This window comes from Lissotriton helveticus, chromosome 7 (genome assembly GCF_964261635.1).
Source record: "Lissotriton helveticus chromosome 7, aLisHel1.1, whole genome shotgun sequence".
Classification (NCBI taxonomy): Eukaryota; Metazoa; Chordata; class Amphibia; order Caudata; family Salamandridae; genus Lissotriton; species Lissotriton helveticus.
In genome coordinates, this window is record NC_136068.1 from 600,575,905 (window position 1) to 600,602,912 (window position 27,008).

At 43.7% G+C, this 27,008-nt stretch overlaps 1 protein-coding gene across 6 annotated transcripts in view; it reads left to right on the top strand.

Moving 5' to 3' along the window:
* UIMC1 (ubiquitin interaction motif containing 1) overlaps positions 1–27,008 on the top strand; it is a 310,878-nt gene that overhangs the window by 249,133 nt on the left and 34,737 nt on the right. For 4 of the 6 annotated variants that reach the window (XM_078652794.1, XM_078652796.1, XM_078652795.1 and 1 more), the window contains 5 exons: positions 1,598–1,677; positions 2,605–2,854; positions 15,897–15,975; positions 17,748–17,925; positions 18,191–18,254. In XM_078652794.1, coding sequence (XP_078508920.1) covers positions 1,598–1,677; positions 2,605–2,854; positions 15,897–15,975; positions 17,748–17,925; positions 18,191–18,254 — 651 coding nt within the window. Of the gene's footprint in view, positions 1–1,597; positions 1,678–2,604; positions 2,855–15,896; positions 15,984–17,747; positions 17,926–18,190; positions 18,255–27,008 lie in introns of those variants that run through there. The other 2 variants (XM_078652798.1, XM_078652799.1) reach the window with 2 other exon arrangements.

Consider the following 27,008-nt stretch of genomic DNA (forward strand, 5'->3'; position numbering starts at 1 on the left):
TCCTCATCCATCGCACAGGGCTCCCCACTGGACCTTGCACCCTTCAACGCTGTCCTCTTCCTCACACACCACACGTTTCGTGGCTGGCAAGCAGGCGCTGGTGCTCCAGGCTTCGGAGCAGGTGGTATTAGTTTCCCTAGGTGATGTCACTAAGTCCTGGTCACAGGCAGAAGTCTTGCAGAGCTTTCTGTCCTCACACAGCTCATATGGCTGCTTGACTAGTGACCCTTCTAGTATATTCCCATACACCAAAAATAATTTAGGGTCTGTGTTTTTGAAGTTTTATGTTGAGGTTCTACTTCATTTGAGGTGCATCCTTCTCTCCCTCTTGAAAAGCCACCTGTCATAGCTGGAAAGACTCCAAAGCTGATAGTCCCACAACACAGGCCATGGGAGTGACTAGGGTTCACAGTGATATTTGCATCGAATGGATAATCTCCGGTTCCCAGCCCTGCTCCTTTTAATTCCCTTGTCAACCCCATCTCCTTCATGAGATTTGTTCAGGCCCCTTCCTTGTGATTTCCAAATGAATCAAAGAGCACCCTTTGAAGTGTACAAGGGAAGCTCGCTCCCTCTCCTCCAGTGTCTCCCACCCAGCTCACAGGAATGCAATAATACACACATCTGTTGGAGGTGGGGGTGGTCCTTTACTTCGTCATGTCTTCACAAGGCTGGCCTGCACCACGCATAATGGAAACCAGAGTCCTCCAAGTAATGTGCCACTTCGGGCACACTTGCACTCAGTGTATATATTGACACTATCCAGCACTGTTACATCCATGTATTGTGACACCACAAACATGTATACAATCAGCACACGTGTGGGCAGCACACACAATCACCATGCGCATGCTGCACAAACCTATACTTCATGTACTGTACTTGTTGCAGGTACATAAACACCTAGTAAATACACTCACCATTCATGCACTGCCTAGCACCACATCTTTCATGTACTCTACTCCTTGCAGGTACACATGGACGCACTGCACAGCACTTCTCTAGCCCTGCATTGTACCTTACCCAGGCCCACATGCAACCAGTGCAGACTCACCATCCCTGCAGTGCGCAGCACTTCATGTCTAGGTGATGTAGCCAAAGGGGAGATAAGCACACATCAGCAGTACTTTAAAAAGTAAGTGAGCCTGTAGCTCTCGCTCCAGTGACACAGGTTAAAAAGGTCCTTTTCACTCCCATTGATTACTACACGGTATGCTGCCACCACTGCGCTCATGCTGCTTAACTCCTGGTGAAGGCAGTAGCCTTTTACCACTATGAAGGTAGCACTTTGGGCGCCCCTTCCGGTACGAAAAGACCGCAATCTGTGAGACAGGCCTATGTCATGGTGCACAAGCATGACCTGTGTTTGCCTATGACATCAGCAAATAGAATTAGGAATGCAGACATAAGTACAATTGGGCACTCAGGGCAGGGGTACACGTATGTTACCATGCAGAGGACTTTTCCTTCCCCACAGTGCATTACAAGTGAGATATAATCTGTCTGCTAGCAGAAGACTTTACTGGTGTTGAGTTCAGAAGAAAGTATTTCATATGCAATAGTGCTAGTATGGCTAACTCTTATGTGTGCATTGCAGAGACCCAGTCCAGTCTGTCCAGCGAAGCAGAACCCGACAGAAGTGAATTGCCGTTATCTGGAAGCAACTCTCCTATTCAGGTGAGGAGTAAGTGAGGGATCTCTGATGCTTGGAAGGGAGTACTGGAACCAGCCTGTTACCCATGGAGCCTACTTAGGGCGGGTTGTCATGCTTTTCATAGCCTGCGTAGACACCACACAGGCCATAGTGATATGGCTTAGGCCAATATACCAGTTGTGGCTCAGGAACAACTGTAACACAAGCCCATTAAATAACCCTAGTTAAACCCAATTGAGCACCCACAACTCTCTGCACTGGAAAGCACGTTTCAAAACCCTAGTACTGGTCATGGTTCAAACCAATAGAACAGCTGCAGCTGAGGCCTATTGAACCGCCGTAGCTGAGGCTATTTGAACAACTGCGGCTTCTGGTAAAAAAAAAAAAATCTGTGCCTTATCTGGTCCTCAAATAAGGACCTGATTTACAAAGTATTTTTCCGGGACAGTTGTGTTTGACTTCCCACTTGGGTATGACTTCTGATTTCCCTGAGGAAGCACTCGCTTGTTTTGACAAATCATGAAGCAGTTCTGAGTCAGTTCAAACTATTTACAGTGTAGCTTCAGTAGAAGCAAAGGTGATATTTGTCAGCAGATTTTCAAATCCTACATCTAAAGAAACATATTAAAATCGGGTTCGTGGCTAATGCAACTCCCTATTTGTGTGCCTTGTATTACATACAAACCATGAGGAGGGGCGTTCTACTGGGACGGGATATAGTAGGATTGAACATTGAGGAGAAGTGCTCTTCATGGCGAGGACACAAGCTGGATTGGGGGTGGATCTATGCAAGAAATTAACTGATCGACCATAGTGTTAGACAGTAGAGGCAGGGGTTCTAGGCAGGGTTGGAATAGTTGACTATTTGTAAGACCACTCTTTGATGATGGGCAGACTAGAATTGTCTAAAACCAAAAATTCTTTCACCGGTTTCATTCTCTTTTTCCTAGAATGCCCCTGCTGTCACCTCTGACGAGATAAAGAGCAACGACCCCACCAGGGCTGACATTCAGCCCACCATGACTGAAGGACCATCCACAGTGGCTGACTTGGAATCCAGTGTACTGCAAGTGACACCCAACATGGACGACATCCAGTGCCCACTATGTGGCCTTGAGTTTGCATCGGAGCAGATTGAGCGCCATGCAGCGGACTGTAATGGGAGCGCAGAGCCAAAAGTGACAAGGCCGGAGTCCCCAGGTGAGTTGGAATACCTCTCAAGGGGTGGAATTGGGTCCATTGAAACACTGCAATCTGTCAGGGTGCTGTCAACGAGTTTCCTTTGCATGTAGACCCCCCACGTTACCAGTGTTAGAGCAGTTGCAGATTAAAGGGCTCTGTGGGACAAATGCATATCCCTCGTTTTGTCACTCTGATGAGCTCCTTCTGCTTCATCAATCCTATTTTTACTGCAGTACATGGAGGACGGAAGTTGATGCTCTGCTTGTTTGGTTTCATTTCAAAGTTTGGGACGAGCATGCAGGCATGAGAGGTTTCTCCCAGCTAATCATGTTCTAATAACAATAATTCCACATTTGTAAATCGCAAATGTATCACACCACAGGGTATCAAGGCGCTGTGGGTCGTCAGGGAGATTAAGTGAACTATTGCCCGGAGTCACAAGATTCTGAGCTGAGTTGCTGTCGGCGATCGAACAGTGAGCCCCACGCTCCAGAGTCAGCGACTCTGGCCGCTGCACCACCCCTCTCCCAGACCGCCTCTCTCAAAGCTGGTTTCTGCTCAGTCATCGATCACTGCAGTTGTCAGTGTTTTTTTTTTTTGTTAGAAGCTTGCATCAAATGCAATATTGGCAATTTAGGAGTTGAAGGAGTTTGGTCTGAGGTGTCTGGTAAATGACACGAACTGTAAATCGGAATAAGTTCTCAGCAGAGCTGCAGAAGCCCAAATATTGATTGGATGTATTGGCGTTCAGTTAGAGAAATGCTCCCGCATATATATATCGTTGTGTTTTTGAGAGCTTTTCATAATCGATTTCACAATGCACTGTTACTCTTAGTGGCTTTTGTATTCTTTGGAAGTGAATGTGGCCCACCCTATGTGAAATCGTCCTAAAACAAATAGTCTGGAAAGTGTAAGGAAAGTACAAAAAGAACAAAACTGTGGGAAACTGAAACAAGCCTTTTGTTTACGGCCACAGAGCACACAACTCTCACATTTCCATTGTTATGTTTTGGATTGTGGCAGAGCAGATTGTGGACATTAAAGAAGAACTGAGAGATGCGTGATGAAGCGGGGGTGGGGGGGAGGGAGGGGGCAATATGCACGGAAACCGCAAGACAAATTGCTGTATTCGTTATCGTTTGTCCAGTGGGGATGTTTTCAATGCTGTATAAAGACCAGTGTACAGTCTGTGGAGCAGGGACCTGTTTCTGAGAGGCCTGCATGTGGGCGGATGACTTGACTGCATCACGATGACAGTTTCCAGATAACACTAATGGGTGCTGCAAAGCTCTGTACACAGTGAGGGTGGCTAGCGAAGTGGACGTGGGAGTGTGTTTTAGAAGTAGGGTGGAACTGTCTGTTCGAGGCATATGGGCTGCAGATGGTACATTTATGAATAGATCGCCATCTGGTGTTGGGCTCGGATGATTGCACTTTGTTTTTCTTCTGGAGAAGTCTTTGTCGTCATAGATGACTCCTCCTCTCGGTGTTAGTGCGCATGGGCATCTGCTCCATCCTTAGATTGTTTTTTTCCGCCATCGGGTTCGGATGAGGATCGAAGCGCTCCGGACCGACTTCAACAAAGAAGGTTATAACCGGCGCGTATCCATTTCCAAATCGACGGTATCGTTATCGAACGCGACTTCACTCCATACCGACGCGGTTCGAAGGACGACGACTACGGGAAACTCGACGTAGTCCAGCCCGGGGTCCATGGAAAGGACTCCATTCAAAAAATGTCCAACGTGTGGTGCTAAGTTCCCACACAAGGACCTACACGAGGTGTGCAACCTCTGCTTGTCCCCTGAACACGAATCCAGGGACTGTGAGGCCTGTGCAGCGTTCTCTTCAAAATCGACGATTAGAAACCGTCGAGCCCGAAGACACGAGGTATCGAGAATGCAGTCACAAGCAATCCCGGAGCTGTTTGAGGACCAGCAACCAGAAGAGGAGGAAGAAGAGGCCGATGAGGCGGGGTCTGAAGCGGACGAGTCCGACGTCGAGGAAATCGACGTCCAACAAACCGTGAGTGACGACGTCCCTTTACCAAAAAACAGACCCCACACGGTATCGACCCCGCCTTCGAGCCCGGTCAGACAACCGAAAAAAGTTTCCAACGCCCCGCCTTCGAGCCCGGCAACGAAACAGAAACCGAAACACTCGGTCTCCCATCATGGTGGTTCCGGTTCCGATAAACGGACCACTTCGACACCGAAGCTCCAAGCCAAGGAAAGCTCGAAGTCGAAGCAGTCCATGTCGACACCGAAGCAAGTTTCGGCGTCGAAAATACCCTCGACACCGGGGACATCTTCGATACCGAAGAAATCGGATCCGAATAAAACCTCGGTACCGAAAATACAAATGGACATTCAAAAGAAAAAACACCTTTCGGAACCGAAAAATGCGGTACCGATACAGGAACACGGGACTGATCCTAAACAAAAGACTCTGTTTATTGACCCAAAGACTGGCAAGGTAGTCACAGAACTACCTAAAAAGAGGAAGAATGAACATTCGGACGACAAGACTCATCCGAAGAAGAGAACAATGGGGACAAATACAACTCCTCCCCCTTCTCCCAAACCTAGACACACACCATCTTCTCCTCTTCCTCACAATAGGCCAAATATTCCTCCCACACGACCATCTACACCAACAACAGATGTAGAGAGTGACACAGGGGAGGGGGAACATCCTGGGGATGATGAAGACACAATCCCAGAGGAGGCAGACCCATGGGAAGAGTATAATGTAGGGTCAGATAATGATAACGACCCTGAATTGTATCCCTCAAAACCTTCACCTCCTGATGATAACACAGGTTTTGCACAACTCATTAATAGAGCTGCAACATATCATAAGGTAGAACTACATGCAGAACCTCAAATAGAGGATTTCTTATTAGAAACACTACCTACTGCACAAAGAACATCAGGAACACTACCAATGCTTAAGGGCCTTCTCAGTCATACATCAGAGATATTCAAAGACCCAGTGAGGGCTAGGGTACTGAACCCAAGAATCGATAAAAAATATAGGGCAGCTCCAAAAGACCCAATATACATTAAAGGACAAATTCCTCTAGACTCACTAGTGGTCACTAACGCTCGTAAGAGAGCAAACTCTTTATCTACAGGAGAAGCTCCACCTCCTGACAAAGAGTCTAAACTGATAGATGCATCTGGCAAGAGAGTGGCATCTCAAGTGGCAAACAGCTGGCGCATAGCTAATACGCAAGCACTACTTGCAAGGTATGACAGAGCGCATTATGATGAGCTAGAGAAACTCATCACACATCTCCCTAAAGAACACCAAAAAAGGGCAGATCAACTCATACAAGAAGGGAAGTTAATTACTAACACTTCAATAAAGTGCGCCCTAGACGCAGCAGACACTGCGGCAAGATCCACAAACACAAGCATCATGTTACGAAGACATGCATGGCTCAGAGTATCAGGGTTCAAACAAGAAGTACAAACATCGTTACTGAACCAACCCTTTGATGGGAAAACACTTTTCGGTACAGGGACAGATGAGGCCTTAGAAAAGATGAAGAAGGATACCGAAACGGCTAAATCAATGGGAGCATTGCAACAGCCGACACAAAGAGGTTCCTTTCGTAGGTCCACCTATAGAGGAGGATCCAAAAATACAGGTACAAGCCAGCAACAAACCTCTTTTACACCTACATCACCCAGAGGTAATTCTAGAGGTGGTTACAGAGGTAACAACAACAAGGGTAGAGGTCGCGGAAACAACAACAACCGCAACTCTCCAACCCCAAAACAGTGACTTCATACAGCTCCCCCCAGACCATATAACACCGGTCGGGGGACGCCTATCACAGTTCCTACCTGTCTGGGAAAACATCACATCAGACAAGTGGGTGAGACAAATTATCCAACATGGTTATTGCCTGGAACTCACATCTACCCCACCAAACATCCCACCCAGACAGCGTCCAATGAAACAAGATCACATAACACTGTTACAGCAGGAAGTACTATCCCTACTAGAAAAGCATGCCATAGAGAAGGTTCCACACCATCAAAAAGGAACAGGAGTATACTCCCTATACTTCCTAATTCCCAAAAAGGATGGGTCTCTAAGGCCGATACTGGACCTAAGACCTCTCAACGCATACATAAATTCGGAACATTTCCACATGGTCACGCTCCAACAGGTACTTCCTTTACTGAAGGAAGGGGACTTTCTTTCTACACTGGATCTAAAAGACGCTTACTTTCATATCCCAATTCACAAAGCCCACAGGAAATACCTCAGGTTTGTGGTAGAAGGACAACATTATATCAGTTCAAAGTCCTTCCGTTTGGTGTCACAACGGCACCAAGGGTGTTCACAAAATGCCTGGCAGTGGTGGCAGCTCACCTAAGAAGACAACAAATTCATGTCTTCCCATACTTGGACGACTGGCTAATAAAGGCCAGGTCACAAGAGGAATGTCTTCAGAACACACAAAAGACAATTCAGCTGCTACACCAGCTAGGGTTCACGGTGAACTACACAAAGTCACACCTGCAACCAAACAAGGTTCAACAATATCTGGGGGCTACTATAGACACAGAAAAAGCCAAAGTATACCCCAACCCAGTGAGGATCCAAACAATGCTTACAATAATTCAAAGATTCCAGCCGCAACACTCACTACCAGCAAGAGTGTTCATGCAGCTATTAGGGATGATGTCATCCTGCATACTGCTAATACCATATGCCAAACTACAAATGCGGCCGCTACAAGAATGCTTAGCGACACAGTGGAATCAGGCTCAAGGGCAGATTACAGATCTGGTGTTGGTAGACGACCGCACACACCGCTCTCTGAAGTGGTGGAACACAACAAACATTGCCAAGGGGCGGTCGTTCCTAGAACCAATTCCACAAGTGACAATAACAGCGGACGCATCGCTCACCGGATGGGGAGCACATATGGACAAATACACAGTACAAGGAAGGTGGAGTGTGCAGGAAAGAAGACTGCACATCAATCATCTAGAACTACTAGCAGTATTTCTAGCATTGAAAGCCTTCCAAATACATGTTACCAACAAAGCAGTCCTGATCAGAACAGACAACATGACAGCAATGTATTATATTCAAAAACAGGGGGGGACGCACTCTCTCCAACTATCCAGACTAGCACAGGAAATTTGGAGATGGGCCATTCCTCAAAACATCTATCTGTTAGCCGAACACCTACCAGGAGTCCAAAACCAGATAGCAGACATCTTAAGCAGACAGTCGGAACAAAAACACGAATGGGAACTGCACCACCAAATACTGCAGCCATTCTTCCAAAGATGGGGACAACCAGAGATAGACCTCTTTGCCACTCATCAGAACGCAAAATGCCAAAGCTTCGCGTCCAGGTACCCACATCACCTGTCGCAGGGCAATGCGTTATGGATAAATTGGTCCAACAAATTTGCATACGCTTTTCCCCCTCTCCCACTAATCCCATTAGTGGTCAGGAAGCTGCAACAACATTCAATGACCATGATACTAGTAGCACCCACGTGGGCAAGACAGCCGTGGTTCACCACGCTCCTGCAACTCTCACAAGTGCCACATCAAAAGCTACGAATTCTACCCATGCACCTTACACAGAACCATGGAGAAATAATGCACCCAGATCCAACTCAATTGAACTTAGCGATCTGGCTCCTGAAATCCTAGAATTTGGGTACTTAGATCTACCCCCAAATTGCATGGAGATAATTAAACAAGCGAGACGTCCAACCACCAGAGCATGCTATGCAGCTAAGTGGAAGAGGTTTGCTATACACTGTACTAATAACAATATCAACCCTCTGGACGTATCAACAAGGGAGATTATTTGCTACTTATTACACTTACAGCAATGTAATCTAGCGTACACTTCTATCAGAGTACATCTAGCAGCTATAGCAGCGTACCTACAAAACAGGCAGCACATATCACTGTTCAGGGTACCAGCGATAAAAGCATTCATGGAAGGCCTTAAAAGAGTAATTCCACCAAGATTACCACCTTCCCCAGTCTGGAATCTCAACGTAGTACTCACCAGACTAATGGGGCCACCCTTCGAACCTATGCATAGGTGCGAAATACAATTCCTTACATGGAAGGTGGCTTTCCTTATAGCCATTACCTCACTCAGGAGAGTAAGTGAATTACAGGCATTGACAATACAAGAACCATTCCTACAGTTACACCAGAATAAAGTGGTTCTTAGAACAAACCCAAAGTTCTTGCCTAAGGTAATTTCCGCATTCCACATCAATCAGCCAGTGGAACTACCAGTCTTCTTTCCAAAGCCACAGACGGTGGCAGAAAGGGCTCTACATACACTAGATGTCAAAAGAGCCATTTTGTACTACATAGAAAGAACACAAAACTTCAGGAAAACGAAACAACTATTTGTAGCATTTTCCCCTACACATAAGGGCAATCCTATCTCTAAAGCAGGCATCGCAAGATGGATTGTAAGATGTATACAAATATGTTACATTAAAGCAAAGAGAACATTAACTGTTCCTCCTAGAGCTCATTCTACACGGAAACTAGGAGCATCTATGGCATTCTTAGGGAACATTCCCCTAGATGACATATGTAGAGCAGCAACTTGGTCTACACCACATACATTCACAAAGCACTACTGTGTTGATGTACAGGCTGCACAGCAAGCCAGAGTGGGCCAAGCTGTATTAAAAACTCTATTTCAAACAGTTGCGACAGACACTGGTGACCACCGCTAGGGAGGTAACTGCTTTACAATCTATTCATAAATGTACCATCTGCAGCCCATATGCCTCGAACGGAATATGCTACTTACCAGTATGCATCTGTTCTTGGCATAGAGGGCTGCAGAGTGGTACATGCCCTCCCTGCCTCCCCGGAAACCTGTGTCTGTCCCAACATTATCTTATTTAGATACACTTACATGGGCATATCTTTATGTACTATACTACACTACTCCATCTAACCCTACTATGGCAAAACAATCTAAGGATGGAGCAGATGCCCATGCGCACTAACACCGAGAGGAGGAGTCATCTATGACGACAAAGACTTCTCCAGAAGAAAAATAAAGTGCAATCATCCGAGCCCAACACCAGATGGCGATCTATTCATAAATGTACCACTCTGCAGCCCTCTATGCCAAGAACAGATGCATACTGGTAAGTAGCATATTCCATTAATCTTGTTTTGGGCACTGTGGTGGAATTGTGTACTCCCAATTTTGGAAGCTGTGGTGGAACTGTATGTTTATCTTCATTTGGGAGCTGTAGTTACACTGCTGCTCTTCTTTTGGGAATTGTGTTTAAAGTGTGTGTTGCTCTTGATTTTAGAGCTGTTGTGGAACTGTGTTTTTGTTTTGGGAGCTGTGGTGGAACTGGATTCCCCTTTAAAGATCTATTGTGATACTGTGTGTTGCTCTTTTGTGAGCTGTGGTGGAACTGCGTGTTGCTCATGCTGTGGGAGCTGTGGTAGAACTGGGTGTTGCGCTTGCCTTGATAGCTGTGATCTCCATCCTCAATTGTGCAGCTAGGAAAAGCATCAAGATGGGAAACATATTCATATGCCTAATGCCATATTTGGGCCTTTTTTGTGTGACTGTGTTTGAGTTGCTTTTACATGCTGTGACAATACTGTGAACTAGCACAGTTAGGCTTGCATCAAAGTGTTAATACACGAGAGACTATTATGCGCATGTGTGAGATCCACACATGTACAGAGATTGTCTGAAAAACACCCATTATGGAGAACTAAAGTCCGAAAAATATATCTTTTTATTCTCTGTCATAGGTATTTTCTCTGATGTTCATAAATGATAGAATGTCAAAGAAAATATCTAGGAGGGAGAATCCTAGAGTGTGGCAACATTTTCATTAGCTTGCTCTCGATTGATTTGATTGGATCTTGCTTTATCACCACTGGTCCATAGTTGTGCCACGAGCACATTTTTGTTGCACTCCTTGTTTTACAAGGCCTCTTGTGTCTTGTTGTGTTGACTTGTTTCTTTGAGCTTTGTTGTCAACGTCTGTTATTTTGCGGGTACCTGGTACTCTTCCTATGCACTTATTTGTGAAACGGATGCAGTCAGTATCAATTTTGTCCTGTTGTTCTCCAGCTATCAATTGGGTTAACATATTTAAGTGTATTTGGAACGGTTATGACCCTTCTTGTGCTCATGTCTCGGAGGCAGTGTGGAAACTGGAAAGGCGTTGCATTGAGGAAATTCATTAAGAGTGATAGCATTTGCCCGTCTTGTAAGCAGATAATACTTTCATATAGCACGTTTGGACTTGGAGAGTTTATGGATGCTTTGATAGAACTGTAAGCGACCTCTAATGTGGGCTATGGAAGAAATCAGAGTAACTTGTGTATAAATCTAAGGTTGCTGATTTTAGTTTTTTTACACCTCTGTAGTGGACATAGTATGGGCTCCTTTACATTGGTTGATTTTGTTTTTGCTTTGCAAGTAGTCCTTAGCCCATATGTTGATAGTACTCTAGAAAGGTTTAGACCTTTTTCATTTTTAACGACAATTAGATCTTTAGTTGATTGTGTTGCAAACAATTCTATGAAGTCCCACTTCTTGGATTATCTCTTTTTTTTGTACTTATTTCAATTGTGCTTCTATTCTTGTGAATATTGGGTATGGCGTGGTTTGTGTGTTGAGTTGGTGTTCCAGTGTTGAGTGTGATGCTATCTTGGTTTGGTTAACTAGTAAGTTTTACGTATAGACTCTTCATGAATGTGATGGTATTATGCTCTGCATGCCGATGTTCATCTGCTGAAGGTCCTAGTCTGTCAATATTCTGCACGTTTTGGTGCGTATGCCAATGTTTTTTATGCATGCACATTGACGGGGCTGCACTTTTAATCTTCCCAGCTTAGCTTGTTGAGGAAACGTAGGGGTGCCCGTATTAGTTACAGTGTGACCTGAGGTGTGCAAGAGTTCTAGAACCCTTGGTGTGGAATGCAAGAATTAATTTGCTATCCGTTTTCCCTGTTTGTTGCTGTCCCTGTCACAAGACAGAAGGGTCGAGCTGAGATGGCAGAGAGCTGCAAGTTGGGTGTGTTACTTGGAACCGATTTATGTGATATCTTTAACTTGCAATTGAAGCGCAAATAGCCTATCTTTTGTGCCTGTACACAATTGCATCCTACAATAAAGCTTGTGCCTTACCTTCCACGTATTAGGAACCAATCCAGGAGAATAGCCTTTGATGAAATAATCAGGTATTTACCCCATGTAATTTTGCACGCTTTCCTCTTCTGCTGGAATGCACTACGAAGCAAATAAAATCTTGCGTGATAATGAACACTGTGCACTGGTGCGACAATGCTAGTGATTGCATCCAGACATCCATCTTCTCTCGCAGAAGATACATAGGAGATTGCTGTAAACAACATCTCCTGTTCCAAATGAAGGGTAGCATTCATCATGGTTGCCTTATGGCACTAAGCTTAACTGTCCGATTCCTGAGCATGGACGTCATTGAACTTTATTTTTTACTTCATGACCATTTTGATTGAGGACAGCGGTTTTGCAATGTGTTCAAGTGGGAAGAGGTCCTGCACTTAGTGTCTGAACTAAAACGTTGATTCAGCCATATGCCAGAACAAGAGTACACCCCTTTTCTTTATTTCTGTAAATATAAATTAATCTCTCTGCTTTTGTGGCTTACAGCACAGGACCTTCTCAGACATCCCCTTTAATCTTTCCACTGATAAAGATTTGTATGAGTCCTCAAACTATCTCTCCTCGTGAAAATACAATTGTCTCTTTGAGAACGAAATGTTGGCCTTTCTACATGTGTGGGCCTTTTGTTTGAACCAATTTGCACATCTGACCTGCAGCTTTTTCTTTGAAATGTGTTTTCCTTGTGATCATTATGTAATTTTCTGTCCTAAAGAATCTTTTCAGGGCTGGTTACCGAAGTCCTTACGAACCCTTTTACTCTGGTCTAAAAGTAAAACATGTATTTGATTGCATATTCCTTTTTTCTTAAATTCTGTGTCGGATTTTCATATAACAGCAGAATATTTCACTTGCTTCGATGTTTACAAATCATTCTCCAGTGGAAATATATCATCACACTGACATGTGGATAGCTCTTCATTACTGAATTAGATAAATCAAGTAACTTTGTTGATAACCAATGTGATGTTTTTTAACTAGTGTGCTGTTTACAGATAATCAGCAACGTCTCAACAGTCCACAGCAAGATTAATACTACTACTATCTGTGTCCTTGGATACATTCACGTTAGTCAGGCCAGGCTACCCAGTTTATGGAAACTTCACAGTTAACTTCTTTTGATCTTTTTCAGTGTTCTTTTAAGTTACGTTTTTCGTGGTTTCTCCACCTTTCGGTATGGGTGGGGAGCAAGGAAGGAAACACTACTTACTCGCAATCCTAGCCACCTTTCAAATGTATATATTCTTCTGAAAAACAGACTGACCCGTAGGTAACATCAGGAATACAGACATGAAAAAAGTAGTTCTGAATCTTCTCACTTTCAAAATGGGTCTTGTAATACAGGGCTGATTATGTTCAAATGGGCCATTGCTGAGAGCTAGTTGGTGTTCTGCACAAGATGGACATGTCTGATCCAATAGTAGCGTGAGATGCTTCCCTTCTTGAGTTAAAGTTTCAGTGCACACGACTGCTTGAGGTACTACAGGTTAAAGGTTACTTATATTGTAGAGAGAAGTGAATCTGCTGTGATACCACACGTGTGAATAGATAAGAACATATGCTGAATCAAAATAATTTTTAAATGTGTTATTAGATTTTATATATGTTCTACTTAATTTGTCTATTGTCATAATTGATTCTTGGTTTAATTTACCTTCAGTGAAGACATTTATATACATCCCCACAAAACTACTCTCCTGGAGCACTAAAATGACAAGTACATACCTTTTTGTATTTACTACTGCATGTCCTCACTTGTGACATCACCTTTGTGTACCTCACAACTATTTATTGATTATTCCACATTAGTGGCATACATTCCTGTTGTGCTTGTTATGTTTGTGGACCGCAAGTTCAAGAATAGATGCAATTTGCTTTTCGATGCAACCCGTAGCATTGCTCTTTGAATCTTAATCAGATGCATCCTTCACAAAGGCCAGGCCAGCTCCTAGCTGCTGACTTAATTGTGTGTCTTTTGTAAAGAAGGGCGCCTATTGTTTTGCTGGGCAGAGGACCTAGCAGGGGAGGTGTACAGAAGTCTTCCCATTACAAGGGCTACTTCCCATTCACTATTTGTGGGGGAGATAGGACCAGAAAATTTAGTGAAGGTAACCGTAATCTTAGTTTGTCTATTGTTTTGAATCTGGTTGGAACACAAGTAATGTAAGATGGACAGGATGGAAAGTTTCACTGTCTTGCCGGATAGCACCTTTACACACGCGTAGGCAACCAGCTTTTTTTTCAAAATGTTCTTTCTGACCCTGGGAATAGGATATCCAGTATTGCCTAGTTTAAAGGGGCATATGACTTTCATCTACCCCCACCTCAAATTTCCACTTAACGTGGAAATTTAAGATCAAACTTAAGATATGTAGGTTGATATTGTTTCGAACTAGAAGCACTGCCTTTCCAGGGCTCAATTTTGCTACATAGTGGAACTGTTTGTCAAAGTGACCCTCAGACCTTTTTTCCTTCATATAATTTAAGTGCCTAGAGTACATGGTCCTGTATCCTCATAACTAGCGGGTCCAAATTTGCAGCCTCCACTGAATTGGAAACTTGGGTTTCCGCGTAACCTATGCCTATATTTGTGGCACCTAATGGTGAAATCACTCTCACAAGAGACACACTCCGCTAATTCCAGGCGTGACGTGAAATATCAATGCTAAGGGTGAATGTATGACATTGTTATACATTCTGTCCATCAACTGTGTTTTTTGCAATTTTCACCCCGAGTGGGCTGGGTATGCTCAGACGTGAGTCCCAGGCTCTCCACACCACTGGAGTCAAGCTATCCAGGCTGATGAAGGCTGATAGCCAGAAACCGGTCCTTGGATGCTTGATTCCGGTCTGGGAAAGACATGGCTTGGTAGTTCGGACTGGACTGTTCCCATGAGGCACAGGGTCAGAGCTGATTTGCATATAGCCAGTGTCTAACCCAGGGTGGTGTGGAGTGAAAAAAACCGATGGATTTAGGCCCAGATCCTTGTACTGGGGTGAATGTATGACATTGTTCTACATTCTGTCCATCAACTGTGGTTTTTTGCAATTTTCACCCTGAGTGTGCTGGGTATGCTCAGACGTGAGTCCCAGGCTCTCCACACCACTGGAGTCAAGCTATCCAGGCTGATGAAGGCTGAAAGCCAGAAACCGGTCCTTGGATGCTTGTTTCCGGTCTGGGAAAGACATGGCTTGGTAGTTCGGACTGGACTGTTCCCATGAGGCACAGGGTCAGAGCTGATTTGCATATAGCCAGTGTCTAACCCAGGGTGGTGTGGAGTGCAAAAAAACGATGGATTTAGGCCCAGATCCTTGTACTGGGGTGAATGTATGACATTGTTCTACATTCTGACCATCAACTGTGTGTTTTGCAAGGTTGAAGCCACAGCACTTTGCCTCAAACAGGTAAAATGTAACTGCCTGAGACTAAATAAGGAGATCCACCAGAGTCCAGCTGTTGCCCCAGCTCTCAAGATGTCTGAGCCTTCTAGAGATTGAAGAAGATAGTTTAAATCTGCACTCTTGGCATCCATTTAATCATCCTTCATAGGAGCATCCTGAGCATTCCTCACCCTCCATGTAGATCTTGGTCCCCTTTTGTATCTTGTGACTTTAACTTTACCCTTGTACTTTCAAGTCTGGGATGGTATTTTTTTCACATATTTTTTGAGGAAACCTTATGTTGTGTGTTGGAATTTCTAAATTTTTAAAGATCTGATTTTAGGGTTTAAATCGAACATCTGGCCCATGTTTTATTTACTGTTGTATTTAGTAGCACTGTTTACCTTTGTGTGCCTTCCACATTCCGTGTGGGCGAATTTCTTCTCACCTGGTGTCCTTGGGTTCCTATAGTGCTCACTCGAAGAAGAAGGGGAATGAAAAGTACACCTCTTGATGTGGAAGATTTTTTTTCCTCGCCGGACACTGGCAAGTAAGTAGGTATGAGACATGTACTGTTTTGAGAACTAGAATGCACATGACTTAATTTGTAAAAGAATAGCGCCGGGGCCCAAATGTTTTTGTCAGACAGCCACTTATGGTGCTGCTGTTGCAGAGTACCAAGATTTTCTAGTCTTGGTTTCACCTCATTTCACTTTCATCCACCCCCACACACTCTTCCCCTTTATCTCACTCATGTAGGTTCTTTTTCCTCCCTGCTTTCTTTCTGTCTCTGTTTTTTCAGTCTTTACCCCTTCCTTAGTAATCCTTTTTCTGCTTTTTTTTTGTTCTGGGACAAAGTCTAATATGAAATATTAAGTCCCATCCCCATAAGGTGTGTGCGGGTGAGCCGTACCTCCAATCTAAGGATCAGAGTAAGCTCTGAGAACCCAACATACTCTAAGAGCACCCCTTCACTGGGGACAGCTTACAAGTTAACATGGCAGGATACGATGAGTAATGCAACAGACTACAGGCACAGTGGTCACAGAAAAAGGTCCCTTAGCATCTTGTCTACAGCAGGGGAGCCGCAGAGCAGAAAAATAGAACTCCACACTTGAAGGAGAGCACAGAACAGTTATGTAACTATGCAGTCGTATATAAGGCAAGCAACCCACTGCACAAGGAGGTTAAATAGCTAACACCACCACACAGAGACACAACCACCATCTATGATTGATTCACAGGAGTTAAAGACCAAAATGTACAGCAGGTCAGAGAGCAGACAAGCGACACACCCAAGGCCCTTGAGTGAGGTTACTCAGTCCACACCTATAGGAAGGGGGGCAGGAGTTCAAGCATTTCTCTCCTCCGCTCACCTATTCTGTCTCTCTTTTGCCACTCTTACCTCTTTCACCCTTTTTGACGCTTTCTCATTCTCCCGCCCCTTCTTCCTGTCACTCATTTCACTGTATTCTTTCTCTCTCGTCCTTTCTCTCTTACCTCCTTGTTCCTTCTGCTTCTCACACACTCAGTCGCTTTCTCTTTCTTTCTTTCTTTCTTTCTTTCTTTCTTTCTTTCTTTCTTTCTTTCTTTCTTTCTTTCTTTCTTTCTTTCTTTCTTTCTTTCTTTCTTTCTTTCTTTCTTTCTTTCTTTCTTTCTTTCTTTTTTCTCTCTCAATCTTTCTCTCTCTCTCTCTCTCTCTCTCGCTTTTTCTAGCTTTGCTTCTCTCTTTCTTACTCACCTTCCTGGCATCTATTTCTGTTTGTACGTCCATTACCACATGAAGTGCAAGTTAGAGGCATTTGACTGTGCCCTCATCCTTGTTAGAGGGTCATCAATGGCCAGCACAAGTAAATGACATATTCACTGTGAGTCAAGCGCCTTACATTTTTCCTCTCCTGGGGTTGGGGTGTCTGGCATGTTTCTCCTGGGGTATGGGTGCACCCAAACCACTGACATTTTTACCATTCATTTCTTGTGCTCGCAGGATTTTCTGTCCTTCTTTGTATTGTTTTGTTTATGCACGTGCATTACCCTGCTTTCTGTGAAGTCTGCTTTAAAGTGTGTGTAGGCAATTGGGCACATAGCTGTATGCCAGTCTCAGCTATAAACCGATCCAGCAGCAGAGTGGAATAAAACTGAGTGACCCATATCCGCTCTTGATGTGAGATAGTAGAAAGGTTTTGAGTTTTTATGCATGAAAGGTAGCATTGCAACTCTAGAGTGTGAGACCACAAAGTGCAAAGCTGCTACCATTAAAAACTTCTCTTGTTTTTGGTACTATTTTAAAGTTATTCTTGACATTTTTCTTATATCATGTAGGAGCAAACCCTTAGCAGCGAACTCTCCTGTCCTCCACTTTCCAGGCCTGGGCAAGTGTGAGAAGTGCTACCTGTGCAAGGAGCTTGTGCCACTACAGCTGTACCAGGAGCATGTTGACAGTTGTTTGCAAACTGCAGTCCTTGAAACGCAGGGAAGTCGTAGGCTGCGCTGCACAAAGGTGAGTTATCTGGAGATGAAGGGCCACAATCTACAGTAATATTGTACCAGACTGTGCTTGGCAGAGTGAGCGGAGGGGTGCAAGATGGGCATTGAGCGGACCAGAGAAAGAACTCCACTGAAATAAATATCTGTCTGTTACAGTGGGGGTTTACTTGGTCACTGGACTGCAAAATGTTTATCTAGCTGTTCTCAATGGTAAAATGGATCGAAGGTCACCCAACATGTACTTTTGACACTATCGCGGTATTTGTTTGTCTTGGCAGGAGGTTGGACGGAGTGAAGGAAGGTTGTTGAGCATGCTCGACCAGTCAGAAAATATGTCTGCAGGTAAGTAACTTCATTCAGTGTTTATTAGATATTGTATCATTTATGAATTGTCATGCTTTAATTATACCTGAATTCATACTGTAACCCATCAAATTCAGTCACTTAAATATACCAATATAGCAAGTAGCAGTGAAAGCAGACATAGATTACTTGTAGCAAATTCCCTTCAATATGTGACCGTAACTCTGCCCAGTGAGTTGTAGAGGCTGAGAGCTCCAACTTCCTCAGAGGCACCAACTGTCAGATTTTCTGTCACACATCCACAGACAACATGTATGCCTCTCCTATATTTCTTCAGAACTTGTTTCTTTTGGATCCAGTGTCTCCCTAAGACCTCTTCTCACACTAGCTGCAAAAGGTAAGCTCATTCTGCTCCCTGTGTTTCTGGGAGGTTGAGACCTTGGTGTTTTGTTACCATGAAAGACACGGTCACCGATGAGAACAAAAGGCAAATTTTTGACGAAGGCCTCATTGACAAAGACTACATGATCGATGAAGACCATTCCATTAACAAAGGCCATGCCATTGACATCGAGACCAATTGCATCGATAAGTGCTGTGCAGTCAATCTATTCTTTGCGACTGACACCCGTCAACAGTACTATTAATTTCAAGTACACTACACTCACCTTCACCCTATCTCAAACACTGACTTCGGTGACAGTACTCCTATTGTCTCTTGTGTATCTGGTAACGATTAAACTTGAGCCATAAGCAGAGCTTAGGACAATTCTTCTTTATCTTGCCAAAGTGAAGTTGAATTTCTCCAGTATTGGATGTTTCATAGAATCACATGCTTGACTCATTCACTTCTCGTCAAGTGGGAGTCCCACAGTCAACTAAAAAGCGATACACTATTAAACATAGCTTACAAAAGGACTAGAAAACCTTCTTTTTGGTATCCTATACATCCTTTAAAAAGAAACAAACTCCAGCCAATCAGGTTTCATCACCCTGCAGAACACCCCCATCAGAAGCTCACTTCCCTCACATTTTCTTCCACAAGTCATGTGATGGGAGTTTCCCTGAGCTCTGCTCAGTTTATTTAAATTGAACTACTTCAAAGAGTGTTCTTTTGTAATTTATATATTTACTTATTCTGTAACTTCAAACATAGCATCTACTGAAGAGATCTGACATGCCAGAGTCGGCTAAAAAAGGACCGTACAGATCTTGTGGAACATGTGGTAGGAAGAGGCTCCACTCAGAAGATCCTCTCAAAGAATGTATCCACGGCCTTCACTCCTCCCATAAGGTAAAAGAATGCAAGATGTGTCTTATTTTTTCTTCTAAAACCTTGAAGTTCATGGAGAGGAGACTTCTTATATGTTTTCTGAAGCTTAAAGCAGAGGACACCCCAGTCTCTAGGCAGGACAGTGAGGTTTCCTCAAAATTAAATATGATGAGGGAGAGGTCAAAGATCAAATACCTCAGGAACCTCTTAAAATGGCTTTAAAAAGACCCATCCTAGGTCATCCATAGAGCATTGTCCATCTGCTCAGCAATTGCAGAAACCAAAAAGAGAATGTTTCCTCTGGAAAATCAAAATTTGAGCCTGCAACATCATCTCCCAAGTTAGCTTAACAATTTAAAAAGCCCTCCTCTGTGCAGTCAACAGAAAATCGGTCCCTCTGATAACACAAAACGATGCCATCATCCTCATCATGGACAGCAATATCTATGACACTTCTGCTACATCCACTATGGCAGGATTGACGAAGAAACATAATTGACGAAGAAACTGTCGACAACTCCATCGACGATGGTAACATTAACACAGCCGACAGCAAAACCACTGATTACATCATCAATTACATCAACAACACCGTAGACGAGGGATAAAATAATTCAGAACCAGTTTAAGTAATGATGGAGCATACCTCCCCCAGTATGGTATCCCCACTTCCACCAAGTCGTTTATTAGATGAAAAACCTTCAGATAAGGATGACGTACCTTTTGGAACTGCCCATAGTCCATCTGAACTAAATGTAAAATATCAAGAAGAGGAAGATGAAGAATATTTTGAGGAAGAATATTATTCTTTTAAAACACAACAATATGCTGTAGCACCCATTGCATATTTGGACCAATACAACTCTATAGTCCTCCTCATCCTCAAGAAAAAATCATGCATGTGCCACATGCTTTGATTCATGATTTTAGGAGCTTTTTAGAAGAATATTATAAAAGGTTTCCAGAACTTACAAAGTCTGCATCACCAACAGAGCCACTGAGGTATCTGCAATTTCCTTGTTCCTAACCACCTACTCCGCAAATGCCCATTAGTTTACCAGCGGAGCATACACCAAAGAGGACATCAAGATCAAACCTTGCAGTTCCACCATTGGATGATAGTATGTCCTCCAATGAAGAACGAGAAAGAGGTGAAGAGCCGGACGTTCAGGGTGTACCTAATGAATGGGATGACTATCTAATTCCAGCTATATCACCACCTATTACACAACCAGTAGATTCTCCTGGCGACATTGGAGGATTTCACAATCTAATGGAAAGTGCAGCAAACCTATTTAAATTGCCAATGCCTATAAAACAATCAGCTTGTTTTTGTATGATTTTAGAGAGCCTTCTAGGAAATTAGTGTAAGCAATCTCTACTATGGATTTCATTTGAGAACAAAGGCGTTAAGTCGTGAAGAATCCAGCAACCGTCTCTGCTGTCTTGCTGTGATTAGGTAGGAAATATAAAGGACCAGAAAATTCACCAGCTTGTTTGATCATTCACCCAGAACCAGACCGCCTAATAACTCCACTATCTCTACACTGTTCAAAGAATCTTTTCTTACCCACCTTTACGCCACCTGTTAGAGAGTGTAAGAGTTTAACCACTTCGACGCTCATGACGAGCTCAGCTCGTCATGAGTTGCGCTGCTCGCACGCTGATGACGAGCAGAGCTCGTCATGTAACGCGGCTTTTTTCAAAGCGCAGCGGGAAAACCGCTAGCGCGCATGCGGTTAACCAAGAGCGTTTTCCTACTATGTCAGTGACTACAATTAGGGCGGCCAATTCCTCGGCAATCCTCAGTTGCTATGACTGGCAAATGTGGTCAGACATTGCTACGTGCATCAATCATCTACCTGCGGATGCAGAAAAAGATCCTACAAGAAGGTCAAAAAACATCATCGGAGGTGATTGGCTGTGCGATGAATATTGATTCTACAGGTTTCCGTCAGTTGGTGGAAACAGCTTTTCTTCACAGACAGGGATGGTTAAAAGACCCTTCTTATAACAATGCCTTACAGTCAATCAAAATAGACATACAAGGTCACTAGGTACTTTCAAATTAGGTGAATGCACTTTCAAGGTAAACTCAACAAGATGATGGCCGGAGTGCTGAAACCTTGCAACCACTCACCCCCACCCGGCAAGAGATCTGGGTTTAATCCATTGTACTTTTGCTCACTATGCCACTCCAGTTTGGACCCAGCCATATGCAAATCAGTATTGACCCTGCTCCTCATTGGAACAGTCCAGCCCGAACAGCCAGGCCAGGGCCTCCCTGGACCAGAAGCAACCATCCTGGGACTGGTTTCAGGGTATCACCCCATATCAGCCAGGCTAGCTTGAATCCAGTGGCACAGCGAGAAAGGACCCACGTCTGGGCATACCCTTGGCCACTTAGGGTGAACATAGAAAACACAACAAGATGATGGATGGAGTGCTGAAACTTTTCAACTAATACATTTATAAACATAAATACCTCTAAGTACCATAGATCACACTGTTTCTTTTTCACTCCAAAAGTCCTTTTTATTGACTTGGGGCAATAAACTATTTTTGTTATTTACGTCAAACGTTTTTTTCGTTGTGTTTGACGTTTCCTACATCAGATATATTTACATGTCTCCTTTTATCATGTTAACACATGGAAACATTTATATACAAAAACACTTAAATGTAAAAAATTTACATGAATATGACATTTAAACACACCCGAAAATAATTAGACAAACATTTTTTCACAATATTTGACAAGACTCACTAAACAGCTGTTTCACTAACATGTTTTTTTTTGTTGTCGCACAAACTAATTTGTCGATTCACTTTTATAGTCCTATGTTATTTGAAAACAACAAAAATAATATATACTGGGACCAAATATGCCTAGGTCCTCAGTATGTCCTAATTTCAAGGTCCTGTATAGAGTCAGAGGTTATTTACACAAGATGTTATGCGGCAACATGAGGATTTCTACTTGACTGCTCGAACGGGATCAGTATCTCCTTATCCTAGCTTGCTCCGAGCCACTATCTATTCAATGCCGACGCGTTTCGACCTTATGTAGGTGGGACCAGACACTCCATGTCATAAAGGTCTTCTTCAGAGCTGTATATTATTTCTGATAGGACGCCTTTTATACCCAGTTGACACTGCGGTGCACCCACCCCACTACTTCCTGCCAGACTTTTAGGGGTACTGTTCGTCCAGTTATTCTATTCTGGAAGGTATTTTCTGGTATGCAGAGGACCTGTGGAATCAGTCCTTCCAGTATTTGTGCTTTTGTTGATGCTTGTGCTTCCTTGTTTTCTTTCCGTGAAGTTGAAGGCGCTCTCCTTTCCTGATACGGCTGCCTCGGTTCTTTGACGTCCTCGTAGTCCTTTGTGAACGCCGAAAATTACGAAAAACTTTTCAACTACTCACCCCCAGTCATGAGATCTGGATTTAATCCATCATTCTTTTGCTCACTGAGCCACCCCAGTTCGGACCCAGCCAAATGCAAATCAGTCTAGACCCTGCTACTCATTGGAACAGTCCAGCCCAAACTGCCAGGCCAGATCCTCCCTGGACCAGAAACAAGCAACCTGGGACAGGTTTCGGCATGTCACTCCTCATCAGCCAGGCTAACTTGATTCCAGTAGCACAGCGAGCAAGGTTCCCACTTCTGAGCGTACCCATGGCCAGTTCAAGGAGCAAGAGACAAAGAGCTGCTCTCTCACTGAGGAGGATATCAACGCTATCAATACCAACAATATCAGCCCTTTCAACTGTAATGTCGGCAACCACCAGCCTGTACCAAACAAGCACCAAGAAAGAACCAAGGTTCCCAAGGAAGGAACACTGGACAAAGACATTGACGATCTGGAGGTGCCTGTTACCCTTCCACACTCCCCAAGGCCACTCAGAGGTTAAATCACATATTATTTAAAACAATGGATATCGGTAACAACTGATTGTTGGATTCTGGACCTAATTACCTACACTCATGCTTTGGAATCCAACCAAAAACCACCTTATACTCCTCCACAAAAAACATCACCACATAATCCTTCAATTTGAAATCCTAACCATGTTCAACATAGGAGCCATAGAAAAAGTACCCCTCAATCAGAGATGAGAATGGGTTTCTATTCACAGTTCTTTTTTAATCAATAAAATGACAGGGGAATGGAAACCCATTTTGGATTTGCAAAGTATGAACAAATACCTAAGAAGACCATCATTTTGTATGGTTACTCTTCAAGGCATCCTCTAGCTTCTCAACCATAGAGACTATATGACATTAGATCTCCAGGATGCCTACTTTCATATTGCAATTCACCCAGAGCACCGCAAAAGATTCGAGGCGGCTGACACTCACTATCAATTCAAAGTTCTCCCTTTTGGACTTCAATCAGTCCCCGCATTTTTACTTAACCCTTTGCGTGCACATGACGGCGTGGTTCCGTCATGCGGCTGCCGCTCCGCCCATGACTCATGACTGCGTGGTGCCGTCACAAGCACAGCGACGCTGCGCTTACCCCCCCCTCCCGCAGCAAAATTTGTGCCGCAGCGAAGGGGTTGTTAATGTCTAGCTCCGGCAGCTGTTTATGTAAGACCGAAAGGTCATCAGGTGTCCTTGTACTTCGACGAATGGTTGATTAAAAGAACCCAGGGCAGGTCTGGGTCTAGTCACAAAAATGAGTCTTAATCTCAATTCACAAAAGTCATCACTCCGACCATCAAGTACTACAAGATTCTTAGGGGCTATTTTAGACACTGTACACAACCAGGCATATTTATTAATAGAAAGGAGAACCAGGCTCAGACTTCTAGCACAGAAATTAGTGAAAAGGAAGTCGGTTTCAGTTCGCCTGTTCAAGTCCTTTTTAGGGATGATGTCTTGCATTCCCTTGGGCCCATTTTTCTGCCTTTGAATGAGACGTCCGTAGGCAGAGCTGGTCAAACAATGGATACAAACTCAGAACTCTTTTGACGGTATAGTCCAAATCACTCCAAGCATTAAGGCGGCTCAGACTTTGTGGATTTGAGAGACAAATTTCTTGATAGGATTACACTTCCTACCTAAACAATCTGATTTTGTGATCACAACAGATGCTTCCTTAAAAGGATGGGGAGCCCACTTACAAGACCTGAAGTGGGTTCTGCACCACCTAAAACGTCACATAAATCTGTTTGAACTCATGGCTCTAGGTTTGGGTCGTCAATCTTTACTTCCAAAAATAAAGGAATCGTCAGTATTAATCCACTTGGACAATACCACCACAATTCACTTCATCATCAAATATGGTGGTACAAAATTTCAAGCAATGTTTCATGAAAACCAAAGTATTTGGAAATTGTCGCTTCAATACCAAATAAAACTCAAAGGGGAACATGGTCCAAGAACATGCAGTTTTCTAACGTATATGTTAAGCAGAAAGGAAAACAGCTGCCACGAATGGGAAACCAGCAAAGAAACTCTGGAAAGTATCTTTGCTCAATGGTGCAAGGCAATTTTAGACCTATTTACGATTCCATAAAATCTGCACATTTTTGGTTTTCCAAACTACTTCTTTTGTCGGAGAAACATCACATTCAGCTGAAACCTTTTACTGAATTGTTGACTATGAACCACATCCAAATACTTCATCTGGATTCTGAAGCTTGTCAGCATGTGGCTACCAAGCACAATGAGTTTGCATGCTTGATCATCCCGCAAGATTGTAAAGAAATTCTTGCCAGAGCTAATTCTTCTAATAAAACTTATCAACTTACATAGAAACCTTTCTGTTTATGGTGGCAGAAATCGAAGATTCACCCTCTAATAGCACCACCAGAGCATATTCTACCTTACCTGGTATATTTAGCTAAGACAGGTCGGTTCACTACAGTGAAAGTGCACTTAACGGCAATATCACGCTTTAATAGATTATCTAGGTTACCATCTTTATGGGCAAGAAGGATTATCAAAGAGTTTCTTAAAGGTATTCTTAGGGTCTTCCCACCAATAAAACTGCCTCCCCCACCACTCGTCTCCACATCAATTTGTTGGAATTGGGGTTGTTCGGTTGATGCTGAAGGCCTTCCTGCCCACCGTCAGTGGACGGCTGGTGCAAGTGCTCATGGACAAAACAATCACCAGGTGGCATTGCTACAAGCAGGGTTGGGGGAGTCTTGATCCCTTTGTTAGGAGGCTCTATGTCTCTGGAAGTGGCTGGACCACCAAGGAAATTCTCTTGTGGTAAGCCACCTGGTGGGGTCGCTAAACTCAGCTGCTGATGCTTAGTGGATTACGAACGGCATCTGCAACCAGAGACAGCACAGGGCGTCCTCCATAATTGGAAAGCAGCTCCTAATTGGGGCTGCATTGGGCCAGGAGGTTGTCGTACCCAGTACTCCTGGGCCTGAGTATCTATCCTTTGATTAAGCAGCTGCTTTGGGAAGATCTTTTGCTCACCAGCAGGGCAGGGTTCTGCACCCGTGCCCACACAATTTGCATCTTTATGCTTGGAGATTGAGCGACTACAGTTGACCTCCTTCAACCTTCTTCCTGATGTCAATGTGCAACAGTCATTGGGATACATTTGTGGTTTGGTGCATCACCCAACACATTGACCCACTACAACCAAAGTTGCCTGATATTTTGCTGTTTGTGTTGTCACTGGCCCAGCAAGTACTTGGTTTGGAAAATGTTAAAGGCTATTTGTTGTCTCTTTCGGCTTTTTGTTCGGTTGCTGGATCAGCCCCTCTTTATTTAAATCACCTGTTGTGATGAGATATTTGAAATATTTGCAACATTTGTATCTGCCAAAACCCTTTGTTATTACAGCGTGCCTTGATTTTAGTACTCTTTTTGTTATGTGAACGCCTTTTGAGCCACAGCACAGTTGTTCTCTTAGACTTTTGACATTGAAAACTGTCTTTCTCATTGCTATAACAGTGGTGAGATGTGTGAGGGAGCTGCAGGTTTTTTTGTTAACCAACCGTATACAAAATCTTTTCCCGATAAGTTGGTGTGGAGGACCTGAGCTTCCTTTATACCAAGAGTACTCCATTTAATGTTGGACAGGCTATCATCCTTCTGACTTTCTTTGCCCCACCTCGTTTGCACCCAAGAGAGCACTAAACATTTTTACTGATCACATCAAAGAACATTGTGTGAACAAATAACTTCTCCAAAATAAAGATGGGCCAGGCAGTGGAAGACTGGATCATGTCCCAGTGGATGGTCCTCTGCATAGAGATCTGCTCCTCGCTAGTGAAGAATCAGCTGCCAGAGGGCTTACGGCTTATGGCACCAGAGCTAAAGCTGTTACCACTGCGCTGGCATGCAGACTACCTGTCCTGGACATATGACAAAGCAAACACAAGAAGATGATGGACGGAGCACTGAAACATTTGAGACAATCGCCCCCAGTCACAGACCTGGGTTGAATCCATCATTCTTTAGCTCACTTTGCCACCTCAGTTCAGACCCAGCTATATGCATATCAGTCTTGACCCTGTGCCTCATGGGAACAGTCTATCCCGAACTA